The sequence below is a fragment of the Cherax quadricarinatus genome, chromosome 18 (genome assembly GCF_038502225.1).
Source record: "Cherax quadricarinatus isolate ZL_2023a chromosome 18, ASM3850222v1, whole genome shotgun sequence".
Classification (NCBI taxonomy): Eukaryota; Metazoa; Arthropoda; class Malacostraca; order Decapoda; family Parastacidae; genus Cherax; species Cherax quadricarinatus.
In genome coordinates this window covers 11,205,337-11,230,336 of record NC_091309.1, presented here as the reverse complement: position 1 = coordinate 11,230,336, position 25,000 = coordinate 11,205,337, and the positions used below count along the sequence as shown (strand labels likewise).

The following is a 25,000-nucleotide window of genomic DNA, read 5'->3' as shown; positions in this document are numbered from 1 at the left end:
ACAGCAGCAGAACAGCAACAGCACAGCAGCAGAGCAGCGACAGCACAGCAGCGGAGTAGCGACAGCACAGCAGCAGAGCAGCAACAGCACAGCAGCAGAACAGCAACAACACAGCAGCAGAGCAGCAACAGCACAGCAGCAGAACAGCGACAGCACAGCAGCAGAGCAGCGACAGCACAGCAGCAGAGCAGCAACAGCACAGCAGCAGAACAGCAACAGCACAGCAGCAGAGCAGCGACAGCAGAGCAGCGACAGCACAGCACCAGAACAGCAACAGCACAGCAGCAGAGCACCGACAGCTCAGCAGCAGAGCAGCAACAGCACAGCAGCAGAGCAGCAACAGCACAGCAGCAGAACAGCAACAGTACAGCAGCAGAACAGCAACATCACAGCAGAAGAACAGCAGGTATGTCTGTAATAACAGCACAGCAGCAGCACAGAACAGCACAGCAGCGGCACAGTAACAGCCCAGCAGCAGCAGAACAGCATGTATATCTGTAATAACAGCACAGCAGGCCAGAAATAGCTGCCAACCCTCTCACTAACTACTGGAATAACTCTCTTAATTACGAGCATAGAGGAAGACTGGATGGGGTGAATAAACAGATGTGGAAGGAGGAAGAGAGATGACCCGGATGCTGTACGAAATGAAGATGGGGAGAGAAGATGCCCGGGAGGGGAGGAAGATACAAGAAAAGTAGAAGAGGAAGACATGTATACGAAAAAGAGACAAGATATTAGATTTAGATTTTTGCCACCTCAGCTAGCATATTGTACAAAATAAAAGACCCAGGAACTATTCTCTAAAATGAGTAACAGGAGTATATCTGGGTATATATTTACACTTTATACATTATCCATTACAAACAAAATTTAGAACATTTGTTTAACATATCTGGTATCTTATTTTGACTAATGTTACCTGATGTAACACATAGGTTACTATAGTGTCTGTACAGTCCACAGTGGCTGGTTAATAAGCGCGTAGTAATATGTGTGTGAGGATGATGTTGTGGTTGGTTTTGCTGTCTTTGGTAGGTAAGTGTACAGAACTAACCAGACATTGTTTAATATTTTCTTGCTCTACAAGATAATATAAGTAGACAGCTAATCGCATGCACGAGTAGTTGTAGAAGCAGATGTATTATTAGTAGTAGATGTGGTGGTAGTAGTATATGTGGTGGTAGTAGATATAATGGTAGTAGTAGATTTAATAGAAGGGGCTTCTTGTCAGGTGTGTAGCGTTTTACAGGATTCTTACTTATATTTCAGAGACGATGAGGCTGCCTTGGTCCCGTATAAATGCATGTGAGATACCTGGAAGCAGCACTAATTAACCGTTATGCCAGTAACAGCTTCACAGATCAGAGGTAGCAGCAGCAGTTCCAGCAGCAGTAGAAGTAGCAGCAGCAGTAGCAGCAGCAGTAGCAGCAGCAGTAGCAGCAGCAGCAGTAGCAGCAGCAGTAGCAGCAGCAGTAGCAGCAGCAGTAACTTCCTCACACTACGTCATCCATCTGCGAGCTCCCTTCCAGCCGTTACTGAACGCAAGACGCGAGGTTCGAACCCCCTGGGGCGAGCACTACGACTGTCAATCTAGCAGTGGCGAGCCGTAATGGACTGATTTACATAATAACATGGAAAGTTTTAAAGAAAGTGAGGTGCTGTACCTCTTATCTTCTTGTCTTCTCCATTCTCATCCCTCTGGGAGACGGGGAAAGGGGTCCTTGACGCTGATGAAGGGCTCTTGATCCAAAGAATTAGATCTTCTTTCCCTTGGGTAGGACCTGATTGCTTCGCCCATACTTCAAGCGCTGATCCCCCCTACGGGCTTAGCGTTTTCCCCATGAATGTCATAATGATGTCAAGCTTTCAGTTTAAACTTCTCTACCAACGCTGGCCTCCCCTACCCACACAGGCCTCCCCTACCCAGACTGGGCTCCCCTACCCACACTGGCCTCCCCTACCTACGTTCTCACATCATTCTCTGCATCTTTCCCCTCTCCAACGTCTAGCCTGACCCCTCCTTGCCTATGTAAAGTAAAAGGACACAAGTGCAACTAATGTGACATTTTATTGTGGCAACGTTTCGCTCTCCAGGAAATTTGTCAAGCCGTTACGACATGACAAAGCTCCTGGAGAGCGAAACGTTGCCACAATAAAGGACATGAGGATATACATGCATGAGGACATACATGCATACACATGATGGCATACTCTGCTTGTGGAAATGCAGACACATTAAGTCATACATGCATGACGATACACAAATACTAACATATACATACATAAACACCAGGACATACACGCATAGCGTCATGCAAACATTTGAAGATAATATACACATACGCATTGTATTATACATATATCATGAGACACACACGGTAGAGACCAGTGAAGAGGCGGGACCACGAGCTGTGACTCGCCCTTGTAACCACAAATAGGTGGGTGTACACAAACACACAACGCCAGGAGCTGTGAATCGACTCCTGCAAGCACAACTAGGTGAGTACACACACACACACACACACACACACACACACACACACACACACACACACACACACACACACACACACACACACACACACACACACACACGCACACACAACTTTTAAACTCAACAAAAGTAAGCCTCATTTTTACATACAAGCGACTCACAGACTACAAAAAAAAGCCACATTGAGAAAAGAAAATACGTTGTACATAAGCCTCCACCAATTAACAAAATCCATTAACTTACATCTGAAATTTGTTTACAATTTCCGACCTCAGGATTATTAATGGACGTGGCACACTCTTGCCTCCACCACAACATTCACCAGTGTCACTTGAGTCGAAATTCTCATAACAGAGATTTTGTAAGTGGCACTACAAGCCCTGTATGTGCTTCTTAGTTTTCTATATTTTCTTGAATACAACAAAATTAATCTCAACTCCTTAACTCCTCAACTCTCAATTTCTTGCATTGTTAAAATCTCTAGTAAGGCTGATGCATGCTGGGGATGAGATGAAAAGCTGTAAGCCTTCTCCCTGAAAGCTGGCTGCCTTGGATCAACGTCTAGCGCAAGCTGGACGCCAAGGTATTGTCCAGTGTGGTGAAAATGGTAATGCACTTCGTACTTTGTTCCAAGGTTCGTAGGTTCGAGTCTCCTTCAGCCAGAGATCAGAGTATATATATATATATATATATATATATATATATATATATATATATATATATATATATATATATATATATATATATATATATATATATATATATATATATATATATATATATATATATATATAAGATCACAGTAAACAGGTGATATCAGAATATGCAAAACATCCAATGTGAAAGAATAGTGAAATTCCAAGCACTTTCGTGACTTCTTATATTATCGAGGAACTAACCATAGTTCCTTGATAATGTAAGAAGTCACGAAAGCGCTTGAAATTTTACTAGTCTTTCACAGTGGTTGTTTTGCACATTCTATATATATATATATATATATATATATATATATATATATATATATATATATATATATATATATATATATATATATATATATATATATATATATATATATATATATATATATATATATATATATATATATATATATATATATATATATAAAATGTGTGTGTGTGAGCGTGAAACATATGGGATTATGGAGAGAGAGAGTAGCACCTTCTTAGCCTGGGTTAGAGTAGGCCTACTGTTTGCATCTTCTTTCAGTGTCTGGGGGAAAATTTAGCGAAATGCCAACAAAAGCAAAGAAAAAACAAGTGAAACTTCAGCAAAAATAAATAGAAGGGAAAATGAGGATACAGGTGAAATATATATGAAAAATATTTTGACAGGGAAAAATAATTGGAAAATTTATATCTGATTCCGTGCTATCAGTTATGAGTCATCAGAAAGTCATCAGTGCCACTGTGGCAGCATGTATGTGGCACTGTCTGCCAGTGGGCATTCTGGGCCAGTATCTCTCTCTCTCTCTCTCTCTCTCTCTCTCTATATATATATATATATATATATATATATATATATATATATATATATATATATATATATATATATATATATATTATATATATATATATATATATATATATATATATATATATATACGTATATATCAGAATATGCAAAACAGCCACTGTGAAAGAATAGTGAAATTCCAAACGCTTTCGTGACTTCTTATATTATAGAGGAACTAACCATAGTTCCTTGATAATATATACCGTATCTATTTGGTGTCATCAGTGCCCCCAGAGTGATAACGTTGGTCAGTCTTTCTCCCTTCGCCTTACAGACTGTCATCCCATTACAGTGCTACTCTCATCCTACCATAAACCTGACTCCCTTCTACCAGTCGCACGTCCATCCCACCACCTACCAGTCACCATCTTACCACCGTACCACCAGCGCCCTATCACTATCTTACAACCACCTTATCACCACACTATTCCACTATAACGTACCATTACAATTCCCTCGTTGACAGGCCCTTACCGAGGGCTTTGCCAGATCCAATCCTCCTCCACCTCTCCTGTCAAACATAATCCCACTGCGGAAACCCATCACCCTCGATCAGGATCTGAAACCAAGAGGGTTTAGACACCAGATTAGAACGCGAAAATTTGTAAGGGACGCGGAGACCTCATCTTTATCATGCGAGGACCTCTTCCCTACGCCAGGTTTGAGTATTTAAAAAAAAAAAAGATGATTGATTCCCTTCATCGTTGGATAGATTAATTAAGGGACAGAGAGAGAGAGGAAGAGAGAGAGATGGGACGTGTGGCATTGGCAAGTTCAGTGAGAAAATGGAGAAGTTTGAGTAACTTGAGGAGGTGTTCGTGGAACTGGGGAGGGGTTAGTAGAGCTGGGTAAGTGATAGTGCGGCTGGGAAGGTATAGTGAAGCTGGGGAGGTGTTAGTGGAGCTGGGGAATGATGGTAGAGTTGGGGAGGTGTTGGTGGAGCTGAGGCAATGCCAGGAGCTGACTGGGGAGGGCATGTTAAGCAGGTCAGGGAGATGTTATGGAGCCAGGGGAGGTGTTGGGTTGCTTGGGGAGGTGTTGGTGGAACTGGGGAGGTGTTAGTGGAGCCAAAGGGGGGCACATTGGCGGAGCTGCGGAGGAGGTTGGTAGGAGCTGAGAGATGTTAGTGGAGTTGGGGAGGCTGGGGAAAAGAGTGGAGCTGGAGAGGTGTTAATGGAGCTGAGGAGGTGGCTGGAGGGAACTGGGTGAGGTATTGTTGCAGCTGAAGTCTTAATCGGATTTTTCAGAGGTACAACTTAAAGCTTGAGTTTTTCAAAATGCAAATTTCCTTCAGGCTGGGGTGGGGTAGTGTGGTAGGGGAGGAGGATATGGACAGAGGGTAGAGGGGCGAGGAAGAAATCACGACTCACGAAATCGTAATAAAACGATTGTAAACAAACCAGGGAACGGGTGGGTGTTGAACAAATGGTGGGTGAGCCATGAGTTTGATTCCTACCCGTTCTCTGTTTTCAGAGCGGAAAGTTCAAGGGTGTGGGGAGGAGTTGAGAAATGAAGAGATTATTTTTAATTCTTATTTTTATTCCTCTTTATTATTATTATTATTATTATTATTATTATTATTATTATTATTATTATTATTATTATTATTATTATTATTATTGTTATTATTATTGTTGTTGTTTCTTCTACCACAATTATTAATCTAATTTTACAACTTCTATTATTATTATCATTATTATTATTATTACTGCTACTACTTGAAGGGCTAAATCTGTATGGGTTATTCAGCCCAGAGAGTAGTGGCGGCTCGATCCTCCGAGCAAGAATCGCGACCCCGGCCAGCCAGTCCGTGGGCGGTTGCCTTGTTATGTCCTTCCAGCACTCCCGGAAGAACATAAATAAAAACTCTTTGGTAGTCTGGAATACGTATGATAAACGCCACTGATTGATATGTGGGATTTAATTCCTTCTTCAGGAAGAGTGATGCGATCCAATTTACGATACGTTGAGTGTAGAGGGTGAGAGGTCGGTTGTCTGAGACAGACTCATGGGTTGTCTGTAGCCGCTGAGGGGTGAGGATTTATGGGTGGTGAGCAGGTTCATCTGTCCAGAGTGATGGGTGAGGCTTCGCCTGTGAGTGGGACACCTGCTCTGGAAGGTCAGCTGTGCCAGGTACGTGATGAACTGCGTTAATTTCGGCATAGGCACACGTGTACAGAAGCAGATAATGATTTAGTTGTCTTGTTTACCTTTCTGGTCTCTGTCTGTCTGTCTGTCTGTCTCTCTCTCTCTCTCTCTCTCTCTCTCTCTCTCTCTCTCTCTCTCTCTTTTTCCTTGCCATTCTCCCACACAACAACTTGACTATCCTTAAGAATGACTGTAAAATTCCTCCACTCCGCCATTACCATTATTCAAATCACTCGGAAAAATTGAAATTTCTCTGCTCGTTCCGTACATCTGTTCCAGTTTATCTTTCATTTGTGTTGACTCCGGAAGTTTCCCGGTGTTGGTGCCGCTAGCTCGGCCTTGTACGTAACATAACAACCATGCTGAGGCCAGTTGTCTCAACCTATTTCATTGTAATTGTGTTGAGAACCACTGGCACGTTGTGCTCCTTGATGATGTGAACAGTTGATCACCAGTAGCCTGAGTGGTCAGAATGCGATTATTGTGCGGAGGATCGAGCCTCCACCATTTGCTGCACCCAGTGATGCACACTGGTTTAATACCTCATAAAATGTACATTATGTGTTTAAAGAAACATTATTATTATTATTATTATTATTATTATTATTATTATTATTATTATTATTATTATTATTGTTATTGTTATGGTTATTATTATTATTATTATTATTATTATTATTACATTACTTACACAATTGCCATGGTTCACACTACACACTACCACGACACCACATTAACCACCTGACCGTCATTACTCACCTAATACCAGCAGCAGCTAAGCAGCAGCAGCAGCGTTACAGCTAAGGCAGCAGCAGCCAGTGCAGTTAAGCTGCAGCCGCTGCTGTTAAGCTAGCCAGCAGCCAGCAGCCAGCAGGGCAAGCTGCTGCAGCAGCAGCCCAGCCAAGCAGCAGGGCAGCCAGCAGCAGGGCAGCAGCAGCTGCTGCAGCAGGCCAGCCAGCACTGCCAGCCAGCAGGGCGCGCTGCTGCCACCAGCAGCAGCCAGCCAAGGCCTGCTGCCGCCTGGCCAGGCCAGCAGCAGCAGCCAGCAGCAGCCAGTTACCAGCAGGGCAGCTGCTGCTGCAGCAGCCAGGCCGGCTACAGCAGGGCCAGCCAGCCAGCAGCTGGCTAGCAGCAGCCAGGCAACAGCAGCAGCCAGCCAAGGCCAGCAGCAGCAGCAGGCCAGCCAGCAACAGGAGTAGTAGTAGTAGCAGTAGTAGTAGTAGTAGTAGTAGTAGTAGTAGTAAAAATATGTCAAACCCGTGTGGGTCATACAGCATACTCGATTCATAGAACTATTATCATTTTTTTTTAATTTTAAATACTTAAAAAAATATTTTTAAATATGTCTGGGTCACCTACTGTTGGGTGGAGGGTTGTATATTACACCCACTATCACCTTGTCAATATTCCTGTTGGGTGGAGGGTTGTATATAACACCCACTATCACCTTGTCAATATTCCTGTTGGGTGGAGGGTTGTATATTACACCCACTATCACCTTGTCAATATTCCTGTTGGGTGGAGGGTTGTATATTACACCCACTATCACCTTGTCAATATTCCTGTTGGGTGGAGGGTTGTATATTACACCCACTATCACCTTGTCAATATTCCTGTTGGGTGGAGGGTTGTATATTACACCCACTATCACCTTGTCAATATTCCTGTTGGGTGGAGGGTTGTATATTACACCCAATATCACCTTATCCCTTTTCCTGTTGAGTGGAGGGTTGTATATTACTGCCACTCTTACCTTGTCCCTATTCCTGCTCGGTGGAGGGTTGTATATTACTGTCACTCTTACCTTGTCACTATTCCTGTTCGGTGGAGGGTTGTATATTGCACCCACTATCACCTTTTCTCTATTTCTGTTGGGTGGAGGGTTGTATATTACACCCACTATCACTTGTCCCTATTCCTGTTGGGTGGAGGGTTGTATATTACTGCCACTATCACCTTGTCCCTATTCCTGTTGGGTTGAGGGTTGTATATTACTGCCACTATCACCTTGTCCCTATTCCTGTTGGGTGGAGGGTTGTATATTACTGCCACTATCACCTTGTCCCTATTCCTGTTGGGTGGAGGGTTGTATATTATTTCCAACTATCATACACTTTGTTACCGTTACAAAACACCTCGTTACCGTTGCACAAATGAGCATTCCGTTTTTCCCGTTGAATCAATAACCAGACCATTTTTACCGTTGCACAATAACCCACTTACGTATCGCTTAAAAAATTAATTGCAACGTTGAGCTTCAAGTCTCAAACAATTTTATTACCTTCGCTGTGTTTTGCTTTCAATAAAAGCAAAAAAAAAAATTTAAATATGTGGTCTGGAAAGTTTGACGTCACGCCAGTATGTATGTGTTTATGTATATATGTGCCTATGTATGCATGCACGCACGTGTGTGTGCTTGAGTCTTCACTTTCTAATTAATTATAATCAGGTCAGGTAAATTGATCTGGCAGCTTTGGTTTAATAAGCTATTAAATGCTAATGATACGCTTCAGTAGGCGTGAAATTTTTAAATAACATTAATATATATATAAATATATATATATATATATATATATATATATATATATATATATATATATATATATATATATATATATATATATATATATATATATATATATATATATATATATATATATATATATATATATATATATATATATCCATTGTCAGTATAATTTTTGGGTATTGGATGTCAGTAAATTGACTAGGGAGAAAACCCCTTCATATTGTGTATAATTGGGTCACTGGTGACCCCTGAATGATAACACTGTGACGCTACATGATAAATCTACCACTGTGACAGTTCCGTCTCTAACATTGTGTATTTTTTGTGTCTGTGTGTATAACAGGTGTATTTTTAGGTACACTCTTTCACCAAATATTGTTCAAATATACTTTTGATGAAAATGATAATTATGAATAAATTAATAATAATAAGAATAATAATAACAGTAATAATAATACAAATTCTACTTCTTTTGCTTATAATAATAATAATAATAATAATAATAATAATAATAATAATAATAATAATAATAATAATATCTAGTAATAATAATAACAGTAATAATAATATTACTATTACTACTACTTCTACTACTAATAATAATAATAGTAGTAATAATAATAATAATGACAGTAATAATAATAATAATAATAATAATAATAATAATAATAATAATAATAATAGGATAATAACAATAAAAACAAGTGACAATTTATCCTGAAATATAGACTTTTACTGTATTAATGAGGAAGCGTTAAACCCTAAGGGATCGTATTTCTCGTAGGGAAGGGGAGAATAATCAGATGGGTTCCCAGCAGCACGAGAGGCAAATCCATTTCCTTGAATCAGGAGCCCTGCGAGGGTTGAAACGTACTGTGTTAATCTAGCTCCCGGTTCACAACCGAAAGGACCTGGGTTTGACTCCCAGGCTTTGTAAGACGTGTGAGCGAGTCTCCTGTTTACCTTTCTGTTACCCTAGCGGTAAATTAGGTACCTGGGTATTAGTCTGCTGTTGATGTTGGCCTGCTAAATAGGTACTTGTGTGTTAGTTTGCTGTTGTGGGTGGCCTGCTAAATAGGTACTTGGGTGTTAGTCTGCTGTTGTGGGTGGCCTGCTAAATTGGTACCTGGGCGTTAGTCTGCTGTTGATGTTGGCCTGCTAAATAGGTACTTGGGTGTTAGTCGGCTGTTGATGTTGGCCTGCTAAATAGGTACTTCGGTGTTAGTCTGGTGTTGTGGGTGGCCTGCTAAATAGGTACCTGGGTGTTAGTCTGCTGTTGAGGGTGGTCTGCTAATTAGGCACCTAGGTGTTTGCTGTTGTGGGTGACCTGCTAAACAGGTACCTGGGCGTTAGTCTGCTGTTGATTATAGCCTGCTAAATAGGTACCTGGTGTTAGTCTGCTGTTGTGGGTGGCCTGCTAAATAGGTACCTGGGTGTTAGTCTGCTGTTGATGGTAGCCTGCTAAATAGGAACCTGGGTGTTAGTCTGCTGTTGTGAGTGGTATGCTAAATAGGTACCTGGGTGTTAGTCTGCTATTGTGAGTGGCCTGCTAAATAGGTACATGGATGTTAGTCTGCTGTTGATGGTGGAATGCTAAATAGGTACCTGGGTGCTAATCTGCTGTTGTGATTGGCCTGCTAAATAGGTACTTGGGTATTAGTCTGCTGTTGAGGGTGGCCTGCTAAATAGGTACCTGGGTGTTAGTCTGCGGTTGATGTTGGCCTGCTAAATAGGTACCTGGGTGTTAGTCTGCTGTTGTGGGTGGCCTGCTAAATAGGTACCTGGTTGTTAGTGTGCTGTGGGTGGCCTGCTAAATAGGTACCTGGTTGTTAGTGTGCTGTGGGTGGCCTGCTAAATAGGTACCTGGTTGTTAGTGTGCTGTGGGTGGCCTGCTAAATAGGTACCTGGTTGTTAGTGTGCTGTGGGTGGCCTGCTAAATAGGTACCTGGTTGTTAGTGTGCTGTGGGTGGCCTGCTAAATAGGTACCTGGTTGTTAGTGTGCTGTGGGTGGCCTGCTAAATAGGTACCTGGTTGTTAGTGTGCTGTGGGTGGCCTGCTAAATAGGTACCTAGGTGTTTGTCTGCTGTTGATGGTGACCTGTTAGTAACTCTTAGATAGGGATGGCCTTTAAAGTGAGTTGAGATAAGATAACACCTCTTAGCTGTTAATGAGGTGAGGTAAGATAACAGCTTTTAGCTGTTAATGAGGTGAGGTAAGATAACACCTCTTAGCTGTTAATGAGATTAGGTAAGATAACACCTCTTAGCTGTTAATGAGGTGAGGTAAGATAACACCTCTTACCTGTTAATGAGGTGAGGTAAGATAACACCTCTTAGCTGTTAATGAGGTGAGGTAAGATAACACCTCTTAGCTGTTAATGAGGTGAGGTAAGATAACACCTCGTAGCTGTTAATGAGGTGAGGTAAGATAACACCTCTTAGCTGTTAATGAGGTGAGGTAAGATAACACCTCTTAGCTGTTAATGAGGTGAGGTAAGATAACACCTCTTAGCTTATTAAGGAGGTGAGGTAAGATAACACCTCTTAGCTGTTAATGAGGTGAGGTAAGATAACACCTCTTAGCTGTTAATGAGGTAAGATAACACCTCTTAGCTTATTAAGGAGGTGAGGTAAGATAACACCTTTTAGCTGTTAATGAGGTGAGGTAAGATAACACCTCTTAGCTTATTAAGGAGGTGAGGTAAGATAACACCTCTTAGCTGTTAATGAGGTGAGGTAAGATAACACCTCTTAGCTATTAATGAGGTGAGGTAAGATAACACCTCTTAGCTTATTAAGGAGGTGAGGTAAGATAACACCTCTTAGCTGTTAATGAGGTGAGGTAAGATAACACCTCTTAGCTTATTAAGGAGGTGAGGTAAGATAACACCTCTTAGCTTATTAATGAGGTGAGGTAAGATAACACCTCTTAGCTGTTAATGAGGTAAGATAACACCTCTTAGCTTATTAATGAGGTGAGGTAAGATAACACCTCTTAGCTGTTAATGAGGTGAGGTAAGATAACACCTCTTAGCTTATTAAGGAGGTGAGGTAAGATAACACCTCTTAGCTGTTAATGAGGTGAGGTAAGATAACACCTCTTAGCTGTTAATGAGGTGAGGTAAGATAACACCTCTTAGCTTCTTAACGAGGTGAGGTAAGCTAACACCTCTTAGCTGTTAATGAGATGAGGTAAGATAACAGCTCTTAGCTTGTTAATGAGGTGAGGTAAGATAACACCTCTTAGTTAATGAGGTGAGGTAAGATAATAGCTCTTAGCTTGTTAATGAGGTGATGTAAGATAACACCTCTTAGTTAATAAGGTGAGGTAAGATAACAGCTCTTAGCTTGTTAATGAGGTGAGGTAAGATAACAGCTCTTAGCTTGTTAATGAGGTGAGGTAAGATAACACCTCTTAGTTAATAAGGTGAGGTAAGATAACAGCTCTTAGCTTGTTAATGAGGTGAGGTAAGATAACACCTCTTAGCTGTTAATGAGGTGAGGTAAGATAACAGCTCTTAGCTTGTTAATGAGGTGAGGTAAGATAACAGCTCTTAGCTTGTTAATGAGGTGAGGTAAGATAACAGCTCTTAGCTTGTTAATGAGGTGAGGTAAGATAACAGCTCTTAGCTTGTTAATGAGGTGAGGTAAGATAACAGCTCTTAGCTTGTTAATGAGGTGAGGTAAGATAACAGCTCTTAGCTTGTTAATGAGGTGAGGTAAGATAACAGCTCTTAGCTGTTAATGAGGTGAGGTAAGATAACACCTCTTAGCTGTTAATGAGCTGAGGTAAGATAACACCTCTTAGCTGTTAATGAGGTGAGGTAAGATAACACCTCTTAGCTTAACAAATTAATCGTGTACAAAAAAATAACTCGCGTTGGACAAGTTATCGCTCAGTGATTCCAATTACTTACTGACCGACTGTTGAAAATTAAAGTGCTAACCTGCACATCAATTTGTGGAGGGAAGATTAACAGACATCAACGAGGCGTAAAGACATCAACGAGGCGTACAGACATCAACGAGGCTTACAAACATCAAGGAGGCGTACAAACATCAACGAGGCGTACAAACATCAACGAGGCGTACAAACATCAAGGAGGCGTACAAACATCAATGAGGCGAACAAACATCAACGAGGCGTACAAACATCAACGAGGCGTACAAACATCAAGGAGGCGTACAAACATCAATGAGGCGAACAAACATCAACGAGGCGTACAAACATCAACGAGGCGTACAAACATTAACGAGGCGTACAGACATCAACGAGGCGTACAAACATCAACGAGGCGTACAAACATCAACGAGGCGTACAAACATCAAGGAGGCGTACAAACATCAACGAGGCGTACAAACATCGAGGCGTACAAACATCAAGGAGGCGTACAAACATCAATGAGGCGAACAAACATCAACGAGGCGTACAAACATCAACGAGGCGTACAAACATTAACGAGGCGTACAGAGATCAACGAGGCGTACAGACATCAACGAGGCGTACAGACATCAACGAGGCGTACAAACATCAACGAGGCGTACAAACATCATTGAGGCGTACAAACATCAACGAGGCGAACAAACATCAACGAGGCGAACAAACATCAACGAGGCGTACAAGCGTCAACGAGGCGTACAAACATCAACGAGGCGTACAGACATCAAAGAGGCGTACAGGTTTCAAAGAGGCGTACAGACATCAACGTTCCTGCTCTCCAACACAAGCTCAACCAGGTCGAGCTCTCAAAGCACATCACACTGGAAGAAATCGACAATACTCTTCCTCGATGTTCTTCTCTACAAAGCTGACCAAGACCCACCAACCAACACGATCTTCTTCACTTCTACTCTCACCACGACACCAAAACTAAACGTGGTGTAATCATAGGCTTTTTCCTTCGTGTCCTGCGAATATGTAGCAATGAGTTCCTCGAGGAAGAATACTCGCTCATCGAACAAATATTTTCTAAACTTCATTATTCTCGTCACTTCATTAGAGACTGCAGACGACGGCCATATCAAATCTTCAACTCACCCAGACAACATACTACCGAGAGGATATATCACATAAGAAGCATACAGCACTTAGGTGAAACAGAACCAGATAACAATACACAAATAACCCGCACATGAAAGAGAGGAGCATACGACGACGTTTCGGTCTGACTTGGACCATTTACAAAGTCACACGTGACTTAAGAAATCGTAATGACACGATTGCAAATAAACCATACCCCCGGCCGGGATTGAACCCGCGGTCATAGAGTCTCAAAACTCCAGCCCGTCGCGTTAGCCACTAGACCAGCTAGCCACAATAAGATTCATCCAACTAGGTATATTTCTACACCATAGGAAGGTTAGCACAGGCACCTCTGTGACCACAAATGCAAGTTTTTACAGACGAATCTCCAGCTAGCGTGGCCGTGACGAACTCTAGCTCAAGTCCCTTCACTGCCGTCAACATGACTTAAGAAATCGAAATGACACGATTGCAAATAAACCATACCCCCGACCGGGATTGAACCCGCGGTCATAGAGTCTCAAAACTCCAGCCCGTCGCGTTATGTTGACGGCAGTGAAGGGACTTGAGCTAGAGTTCGTCACGGCCACGCTAGCTGGAGATTCGTCTGTAAAAACTTGCATTTGTGGTCACAGAGGTGCCTGTGCTAACCTTCCTATGGTGTAGAAATATACCTAGTTGGATGAATCTTATTGTGGCTAGCTGGTCTAGTGGCTAACGCGACGGGCTGGAGTTTTGAGACTCTATGACCGCGGGTTCAATCCCGGCCGGGGGTATGGTTTATTTGCAATCGTGTCATTACGATTTCTTAAGTCATGTTGACGGCAGTGAAGAGACTTGAGCTAGAGTTCGTCACGGCCACGCTAGCTGGAGATTCGTCTGTAAAAACTTGCGTTTGTGGTCACAGTGGTGCCTGTGCTAACCTTCCTATGGTGTAGAAATATACCTAGTTGGATGAATCTTATTGTAGCTAGCTGGTCTAGTGGCTAACGCGACGGGCTGGAGTTTTGAGACTATGACCGCGGGTTCAATCCCGGCCGGGGGTATGGTTCACACGTGACTTTGTAAATGGTCCAAGTCAGACCGAAACGTCGTCGTAAGCTCCTCTCTTTTATGTGCGGGTTATTTGTGTATCGTTCCAGTCACGGTATTGTGCCTTTTTTTGTTAACCAGATAACAAATAAATAATTGTATACCCCTTTTATATGCAGTGTAGTGCAGTAATATAGAGCCTCGCTGGAGTCCAGTTAGAAGATATTACGTCCAGAGGCACACGTTAATGACGACTGCATTTTCAAAAAGTATAAAAAAATGGGAAATATATCAATGTAAGGGATTTAAAGTCAGGTACTTTTTGTAAATGTTTGGGAATTTTTGTGTGTGTAGAACGAAGTTTGGGACTCTGTTCATGTTTTGAAAATGATATTTCGTATTCCAGGTCCGGGTGTTACTTTGTGTCGAAGTTGATTTTTTAGTGAAATAAGGAACTCATGCAGAGCCGATTCGCCTTTATTAAGGATATATTTTATATGGTATTTTTTCGTATCTAAATGGTGCCATCTTCAGTGTTTGGTCTATTATTATCACAGTCATGGGGGGCTAAACTCATATGGGGTCATACAGCGCATGGAGGAGTGAGAAGCAATAAGATTCGATGTCATTCTTTCAGTTCTTTGAATCAAGAGCTTTCTTCCTGCATCAAGGCCCCACACGATATTCCTCTTCAAGGAGGAGGATGAGGAGGGGTTTTATTGAGGCCGGTGATGAGCTCTTGATCCACGGAACTAGAGCTGTCCTCCCCTAGATCAAATCTGATTGCCTCTCACTTTTCTGGCACCATATGAAGCGTAAATATAATTATAATAATATATAACATTTATGATTGTTCGTGGTTCAATAGGTTAAAGAAGCAGTATTATTAGGCTAAGTAAATGCTAGTATTATATTTCCCTACGTCATATTTCTGCACCAAACATTCGCGAATTTTCAAGATTCACGAGGTTCTTCATCCCCTAACCCTCGCGAATGTGGAGGACCTCCTGTATAAAAAAAAATAAATGCTCGGCATTTTGAGTCGACTTCAACGTCGCCACAGACAGTTGTCGAACTCTGCGATGAGGTTGAAAACCTGAAGGTTCTTGCGGTGTAGGTAGCAGAAGAAAGCTACCAGGAACACACAGTCGATTACCAGTCCGAGGAGCAGAGAGGCGATGTTCACTGTCACAGGAGAGAGTGGTCGTGGTACCTGAACCTGTCCTGGTCCTTGCGTCACCCACACCTGGGGAAGATAGTGCAGCTGAGACACACAAACCGAGCTATGACACTTTATTTACGAAGACGTTTCAGTCACCAGGGACTTCATCAAATTAGACACAATTACGGTGAGGATTTTTATTGAGACGTTTCGCCTTGGGAACAAGCTTCTTCAGTAAATCAATAGAAAGCATCTGTTTCTCTATCACCCGTACCTGCTGCAGCTGTTTGTTCGGGAACCTCTTGTGGCACATGTCAGTGCGGGTCTTTTGAGATGCTGACGAAGATGAAGTCGGCTCTACAGGAGCCTTCCCTCCGGGTACAAACAAGGCGTCCATACCTTCCTTCTCTCCTTCAAGCGTTCCTCCTCCTCTACCTGTGTGCTGGTCATGACGAGGCGAGGCCGACACCCTCCGCCTCTGGAACTCCACCAGGCAGTGACACACGAAGAAGAGGAAGAAGCGGAGGATAAAATAGAAGAACCACACGTCAATGGCCTTTGGCGACGCCGAGGCTGGTAGCGTACTCACCGACTGTCACAGATAATTAACGTCTCTAAATTATTACAGCCATTGTATCACGGGAAGTAATTGCAGCCAGTATTTGGAATCTTTTGAAATATGTCTGAAGAGGCGTTTTTTTTCCCTCACGAACAAGTAATATATTAGTGGAACATACACGGAAATGCAAAATTATGTAACGATGAATTTGCTCAGTAAGTACTGCATGTGGGAAGCATTATTATTATTATTATTATTATTATTATTATTATTATTATTATTATTATTATTATTATTATTATTATTATTGTTGTTGTTGTTGTTGTTCATGTCACGGTATTGTGCCTTTTTCTTCATTATTATTATTATTATTATTATTATTGTTGTTGTTCATGTCACGGTATTGTGCCTTTTTCTTCATTATTATTATTATTATTATTATTATTATTATTATTATTATTATTATTATTATTATTATTATTATTATTATTATTATTATTATTATTATTATTATTATTATTATTATTATTATTATAGAACTAGATGTTTATTGGATAATTTGAGAATTATTTGATAATAATGAGAGACTCTTGATCCAATGAATTTAAGATATTTTTGCCCTTTGATCGAATATGATTGTCATTTATTTCTCAGGCGTTGTATGAGGTACCCCACCATGGTAATGGTATGAGGTACCCCACCATGGTAATGGTATGAGGTACCCCACCATGGTAATGGTATGAGGTACCCCACCATGGTAATGGTATGAGGTACCCCACCATGGTAATGGTATGAGGTACCCCACCATGGTAATGGTATGAGGTACCCCACCATGGTAATGGTACGAGGTACCCCACCATGGTAATGGTACGAGGTACCCCACCATGGTAATGGTATGAGGTACCCCCACCATGGTAATGGTATGAGGTACTCCACCATGGTAATGGTATGAGGTACCCCCACCATGGTAATGGTATGAGGTACTCCACCATGGTAATGGTATGAGGTACTCCACCATGGTAATGGTACGAGGTACCCCCACCATGGTAATGGTATGAGGTACCCCACCATGGTAATGGTACGAGGTACCCCCACCATGGTAATGAGGTATGGTAATGGTACGAGGCACCCCCACCATGGTAATGGTATGAGGTACCCCACCATGGTAATGGTATGAAGGTACCCCACCATGGTAATGGTATGAGGTACCCCACCATGGTAATGGTATGAGGTACCCCACCATGGTAATGGTACGAGGTACCCCCACCATGGTAATGGTATGAGGTACCCCACCATGGTAATGGTATGAGGTACCCCACCATGGTAATGGTATGAGGTACCCCACCATGGTAATGGTATGAGGTACCCCACCATGGTAATGGTATGAGGTACCCCACCATGGTAATGGTATGAGGTACCCCACCATGGTAATGGTATGAGGTACCCCACCATGGTAATGGTACGAGGTACCCCCACCATGGTAATGGTATGAGGTACCCCACCATGGTAATGGTATGAGGTACCCCACCATGGTAATGGTATGAGGTACCCCACCATGGTAATGGTACGAGGTACCCCCACCATGGTAATGGTATGAGGTAATGGTACCGAGGTACCCCACCATGGTAATGGTACGAGGTACCCCACCATGGTAATGGTATGAGGTACCCCACCATGGTAATGGTATGAGGTACCCCACCATGGTAATGGTATGAGGTACCCCACCATGGTAATGGTATGAGGGACCCCACCATGGTAATGGTATGAGGTACCCCACTATGGTAATGGTATGAGGAACCCCACCATGGTAATGGTATGAGGTACCCCACCATGGTAATGGTATAAGGTACCCCCACCATGGTAATGGTATGAGGTACCAACACCATGGTAATGGTATGAGGTATCAACACCATGGTAATGGTATGAGGTACCCCCACAATGGTAATGGTATGAGGTACCCCACCATGGTAATGGCATGAGGTACCCCCACCATGGTAATGGCATGAGGTACCAACACCATGGTAATGGTATGATGTACCCACACCATGGTAATGGTATGAGGTACCCACACCATGGTAATGGTATGAGGTACCCACACCATGGTAATTGTATGATGTACCCACACCATGGTAATTGTATGAGGTACCCACACCATGGCAATGGTATGAGGTATCAACACCATGGTAATGGTATGAGGTACCAACACCATGGTAATGGTATGAGGTACCCGCACCATTGTATGAGGTACCCCACCATGATAATGGTATGAGGTACCCCCGCCATGATAATGATATGAGGTACCTACATCGTGGTGGGGTAACCCACACCATGGTAATGGTATGAGGTATCAACACCATGGTAATGGTATGAGCTACCAACACCATGGTAATGGTATGAGGCACCCGAACCATGGTATGAGGTACCCCACCATGATAATGGTATGAGGTACCCTCACCATGATAATGATATGAGGTACCTACATCATGGTAATGGTGTGAGGTACCCACACCATGGTAATGGTATAAGGTACCCAATGATAATGGTATAAGGTACCCATATCATGGTAATGATGTGAGGTACTCACACCATGGTAATGGTATAAGGTACCCCGATGATAATGGTATGAGGTACCCACCCCCCACCATGGTAATGGTACGAGGTACCCCCCACCATGGTAATGGTATGAGGTACCCCCCCACCATGGTAATGAGGTACGAGGTACCCCCACCATGGTAATGAGGTACCATGGTAATGGTACGAGGTACCCCACCATGGTAATGGTATGAGGTACCCCACCATGGTAATGGTATGAGGTACCCCCACCATGGTAATGGTACGAGGTACCCCCACCATGGTAATGGTATGAGGTACCCCCACCATGGTAATGGTACGAGGTACCCCCACCATGGTAATGGTATGAGGTACCCCCACCATGGTAATGGTATGAGGTACCCCCACCATGGTAATTGTACGAGGTACCCCCACCATGGTAATGGTATGAGGTACCCCACCATAGTAATGAGTCAAAAATTCAACATTATGACAAAATTTATATACAGCACTACGTTTCTCCCATGAAGGGGGCAAAACGTCGGCTGCAAAAGAATTCCATTATGGAAGTTAATCTTCTATTGAAAATCAATCGTGGCAAAAAAAAAAAAAAACGTAATGAGTATTGTTACATTTTTAAGCAGAGAATTATTTGTTCAACAGATATAATAATTCCTTAATTATTATTATTATTATTATTATTATTATTATTATTATTATTATTATTATTATTATTATTATTATTATTATTATTTCTTTACTCTTCGTGTTCAGTTTATATTTGTGAACATTTTATATGTACAGAATATTAAGTCAGTTTTATTAAATGCATTTCTTAATATGCATATTTTTTGCCTTTTGTTAATGTCCGCTTTTTAGCAAATTAATTTAGAGATGAGAGTAAAAGAATATTGGTGACTGAGGGTCAGTTTTAGTTCGTAGGTTTCGATATTACAGAAACGTCAACGACTGGTCACAGACCGGGCCGCGGAGGCGTTGACCCCCCGAACTTTCTACAGGTAAACTGGTTAAGTTCATTGATCACTTGCGTGAACACTCCAGGGTGGACTTAGTCGCCCAAAAATCTGTATTGAAAGTGATTATTATTATTATTATTATTATTATTATTATTATTATTATTATTATTATTATTATTATTATTATTATTATTATTATCATGGGGGAACGCTAAACCTGTAAGGATTATACAGCGCCTGTGGGGGGTGGGTGATGGAAGGTATTCAGGCTTAAATCAGGGAACCGGAGCACAGATTCGATTCCCTAGATCACGAGCCCCTCACCAGAGTCAAAAAACCTCCCTTGAGAGGGGTAAAAGGGGTAATAATATCAACAGGATTTCCCTCTTGTTTCAAACATTCTGTTGTTCGTTATGGTTTCAGGGAGGTTTCTTTATGGTTTCAGGTAGGTTTCTTGAGTACTGGACCCTAGTGCGCCTCTTCTACCTTGTGCACGGTATCTAGCAAGGGTGAACTTCTATATATGAAGCGATATCTAGTAGATATGGCGTCTGTAGGGTACAATATTTAGCAAATGTATATCAATTGTAATTGGCGAATTATTTCGCTACTTACAATCCATATACATTACCAGATATCGATAAACATAGCTAGAGATTGACCTGCAGCAGGTGAATCTTTAGCAAACGATACCTAAGACAGGTAAGCCTCTGTGGAACGATACCTGGCACATTTGATCTTCTAACTATAAATATATAGCTAGCGCAGGTAAAGCTAGCCTAACCTGAGAGAAAAGGGCAGCAACGACGATGAGGAGTGAGAGGGAGGTGTTGGCCCTCTCGCTGAAGTGATTGAGAGGGAAGGCCAGGAAGGAGAGGTGACCAAGGAGTCCCAACACCAGACACGGACCCACAGCTGACAGCAGGAAGGCTTCACTACGACGTTCCAGCACCATCACCATCAACACCTCCTGCAACACAAGACTTGCTCTGCCAGATGGTGCCGACAGGTACAGAGATTTTCCCCAAGAACGTTTTTAGTCACAACGCTGAGCATGACGTCTGAACAGAGACTAAATCCGCATACTTCTGTCTCTTTATAATGTAAAGTAATAAATGACATGACAGGGTAATAAATGATTTAATACATGGCACAGTATTGTAATTCATAACTTAATACAGCAATACATAGAGCACTAATACATGACTTAATACAATAAAGCATGACATATGTATCGCTAAACCATCCAAATAAAATGGTATCTGGCTGTTCGCCTTCAAAGGGCTTATTACACACACACACACACACACACACACACACACACACACACACACACACACACACACACACACACACACACACACACACACACACATATATATATATATATATATATATATATATATATATATATATATATATATATATATATATATATATATATATATATATATATATATATATATATATATATATGTCGTGCCGAATATGTAAAACTGGTCAATTAGCAAGAACTCATTTAAAATTAAGTCCTTTCGAAAATTTTCTCTTATACCTTTAAAGATATAGTTTTTTCATTAATGTTAATGTAAAAAATTTTAATTTTGCACCAAAAGAATCTTAGAAAACTTACCTAACCTTATTATAACAAGAACAATTTATTTTAGCCTAACCCAACTAAATATATTTTAGATTTGTTTACAGTAATTTAATACTAAACAAACAGTGAAATATATTTTTTTCGTTACATTCAGAATGATTTTAGTGAAATTATTGCATACACAAATTTTCGCTTGACCTATATGGCACGATGAGCGTTGCTATTTAAGCCAAGATCGCAAGTTCTGCCTATTCGGCACGACATATATATATATATAAATCCCCTGGAAGGCGAACTGCATTATATATACAACTAACAATTTATAATTTAAGGTAGTGGCAGCCTTAAATTGTAGGGAAAGTGAGCACCTGATGTGATAACATGTTAGGTGACCTAAGACTTTCAGGTGACACACCTGTAAATACAGCCAAGAATACCGTGCCACTACAGAACAACTGTGATGTTAATCTCTGAAACTTGCATATTAACCTCACAATAGTCAAAGCGAAAAGTAAAACACTTTTTTTGATCACAATATCAGTCTCTAACAACAGTGCGTTGTTAGAGACTGATATTCGCCGAAAAAAAAAACCTTGAGACACTCACCATGGGCTCAACGGGGTTAAACCCGCAGCGCAGAGGAAGTAAACGAAACACGGGTAACATCTGACCCCCTCCAGTGATGACCAGGTGTTCCTTGTCGACACTTGGCGTTCCGTGGCCCACCAGTGCCACCGGAACCACACACAGCTGTTGCAGTAGTTGTTGTAGCAGTAGTATTATCATCAGTGGGAAGCGCTAAAACTGTATGGGGGGGATCATACATCACATGGGGAATGGGAGTTAATAAGGTTCGATCCTTAGAGCAGGAGTCACCGTCACCGGCGTGAAGGTACCTTTCTGGGATTCCTTACCTTCCTTCAACAAACTATAATTTAGAATCTCACAAAGTTACATAACAAATACTACTTAAAGTTCAGTAACAAACTCTATTTAAATAAAGTTCAATAATAAACATTGATATATATTTCAATAATAAACATTGATATATATTTCAATAATAAACATTGATATATATTTCAATAATAAACATTGATATATATTTCAATAATAAACATTGATATATATTTCAATAATAAACATTGATATATATTTCAATAATAAACATTGATATATATTTCAATAATAAACATTGATATATATTTCAATAATAAACATTGATATATATTTCAATAATAAACATTGATATATATTTCAATAATAAACATTGATATATATTTCAATAATAAACACTGATATATATTTCAATAATAAACATTGATATATATTTCAATAATAAACATTGATATATATTTCAATAATAAACATTGATATATATTTCAATAATAAACATTGATATATATTTCAATAATAAACATTGATATATATTTAATAATAAACACTGATATATATTTCAATAATAAACATTGATATATATTTCAATAATAAACATTGATATATATTTCAACAATAAACATTGATATATATTTCAATAATAAACATTGATATATATTTCAATAATAAACATTGATATATATTTCAACAATAAACATTGATATATATTTCAATAATAAACATTGATATATATTTCAATAATAAACATTAATATATATTTCAATAATAAACATTGATATATATTTCAATAATAATCATTGATATATATTCCAATAATAAACATTGATATATATTTCAATAATAAACATTGATATATATTTCAATAACAAAATACATTTACGTAAAGTTCAATAAAGAATATTTATCTAAATAAAGTTTAGTGAGAATCTATTTACTTACATAAGGTATAATAAAAAAAATATTTACCCAGATAAAGTTCATTTAGAAGTGCCGTTTAAAGTTTAAATGAAGTTTCACGATAAAGAAGTCTGATATTTTGTGTTTATAGTTTTGGCAACTTGTTAATATGGCAACTGTGAATTTTGTATGAGGGTAAGCGAAGGCCTACGTGCACACGTGTGAGCACGTACCTGTAGGTACGTGTGTATGTGCATATGTTAGAGTGTATGTTGGTTAACGAGACACCTGGAAGAGGGAGGATGCTGGAAGAACTTGTAATAATCTCAAGACTTATTCTTAGACTTACGTCTTAGTGTAAGAAACTCGTGAATCCAAAATATTACCCACATATCAGGAAATATTACCCATGTCCTGCCTTTCCAAAATTACACATGCATAAAAAACAATGATCCATATACCCAAAGATATTACTTATAACTTAAAAATATTACCCATTCACTCGGAAAATTAACAATATACATTTCAGATATTGTCATTATCGTTCCCGTTAATTAAATTTAATGTCAAAGTGACCTGTGGTTTAAATTATTAAAAGATGGCATAAATACAAGATATGTATCCCGAGGGGTATATTTCTCTCTCTCTCTCTCTCTCTCTCTACATATATATATATATATATATATATATATATATATATATATATATATATATATATATATATATCTATATATATATATATATATATATATATATATATATATATATATATATATATATATATATATATATATATATATATATATATATATATATATATATATATATATATATATATATAAACTGAAAGTTGGCTTTAATCTTTCATGGATTAAAGTATTCTCTGGTAGTGAAAAATCTCAGGTGCAGCCTTAATGACCCTTAGTGTAGTCGATAGATATTAAAAGCCATTAGATAATCAGCTATGAACCATAGTGTGAACCTTGGTAAATAATACCAAACTGTGCTTTTTATTAAATGACAAACACGAGGACATATCAGAAAACGTTTCTATAACTTCTAACAGGGTAGAAGAGAGCAACCTCCAAGGACCGAAACGCTTTTTTTTCTTTCTTTTTAAACACAATTATAAGATGGCGAGTGACTCACCTGGACGTCGAAAGGGAAGGCGGTAAGATCGGCGGGGCAGTAAGATGAGACGAACATTGACTGGTGCAGCTCGATGATCACTTCACTGCCAGGGTACTCCAGTGCTGAGACAACAATACTGGTTAGTGACCAGCCTCTACCAACACCACCACCACCACTACCACCACCACTGCCAGGGTACTCCAGTGCTGAGACAACAATACTGGTTAGTGACCAGCCTCTACCAACACCACCACCACCACTACCACCACTGCCAGGGTACTCCAGTGCTGAGACAACAATACTGGTTAGTGACCAGCCTCTACCAACACCACCACCACTACCACCACTACCACCACCACTGCCAGGGTACTCCAGTGCTGAGACAACAATACTGGTTAGTGACCAGCCTCTACCACCACCACCACTACCACCACTACCACCACCACTGCCAGGGTACTCCAGTGC

At 40.4% G+C, this 25,000-nt stretch overlaps 2 protein-coding genes across 2 annotated transcripts in view; one reads left to right on the top strand and one right to left on the bottom strand.

The window, feature by feature from the left end:
- The window catches only part of LOC128689204 (uncharacterized), a 520,741-nt gene that overhangs the window by 361,977 nt on the left and 133,764 nt on the right, over nt 1-25,000 (top strand). The gene's annotated exons all lie outside the window — the stretch shown is intronic.
- On the bottom strand, nt 15,275-24,798 carry LOC128689372 (glycine receptor subunit alphaZ1-like). The gene is made up of 5 exons (XM_070086490.1): nt 24,554-24,798; nt 22,220-22,363; nt 20,798-20,983; nt 16,202-16,519; nt 15,275-16,011 (listed from the first exon to the last, which is right to left on the bottom strand). Exons 1-5 carry the CDS (start codon nt 24,608-24,610, stop codon nt 15,814-15,816), a joined length of 903 nt encoding a protein of 300 aa, XP_069942591.1. The 5' UTR covers nt 24,611-24,798; the 3' UTR covers nt 15,275-15,813.

Coding starts and splice junctions, on each gene's coding strand:
- LOC128689372 (XM_070086490.1), bottom strand. CDS start 24,610: ATGTTCGTCTCATCTTACTGCCCCGCCGATCTTACCGCCTTCCCTTTC. Junction 16,520..20,797: donor TTGCTGCCCTTTTCTCTCAG/GTTAGGCTAGCT, acceptor TATCTGTGACAG/TCGGTGAGTACGCTACCAGC. Junction 16,012..16,201: donor CGAACAAACAGCTGCAGCAG/GTACGGGTGATA, acceptor TATCTTCCCCAG/GTGTGGGTGACGCAAGGACC.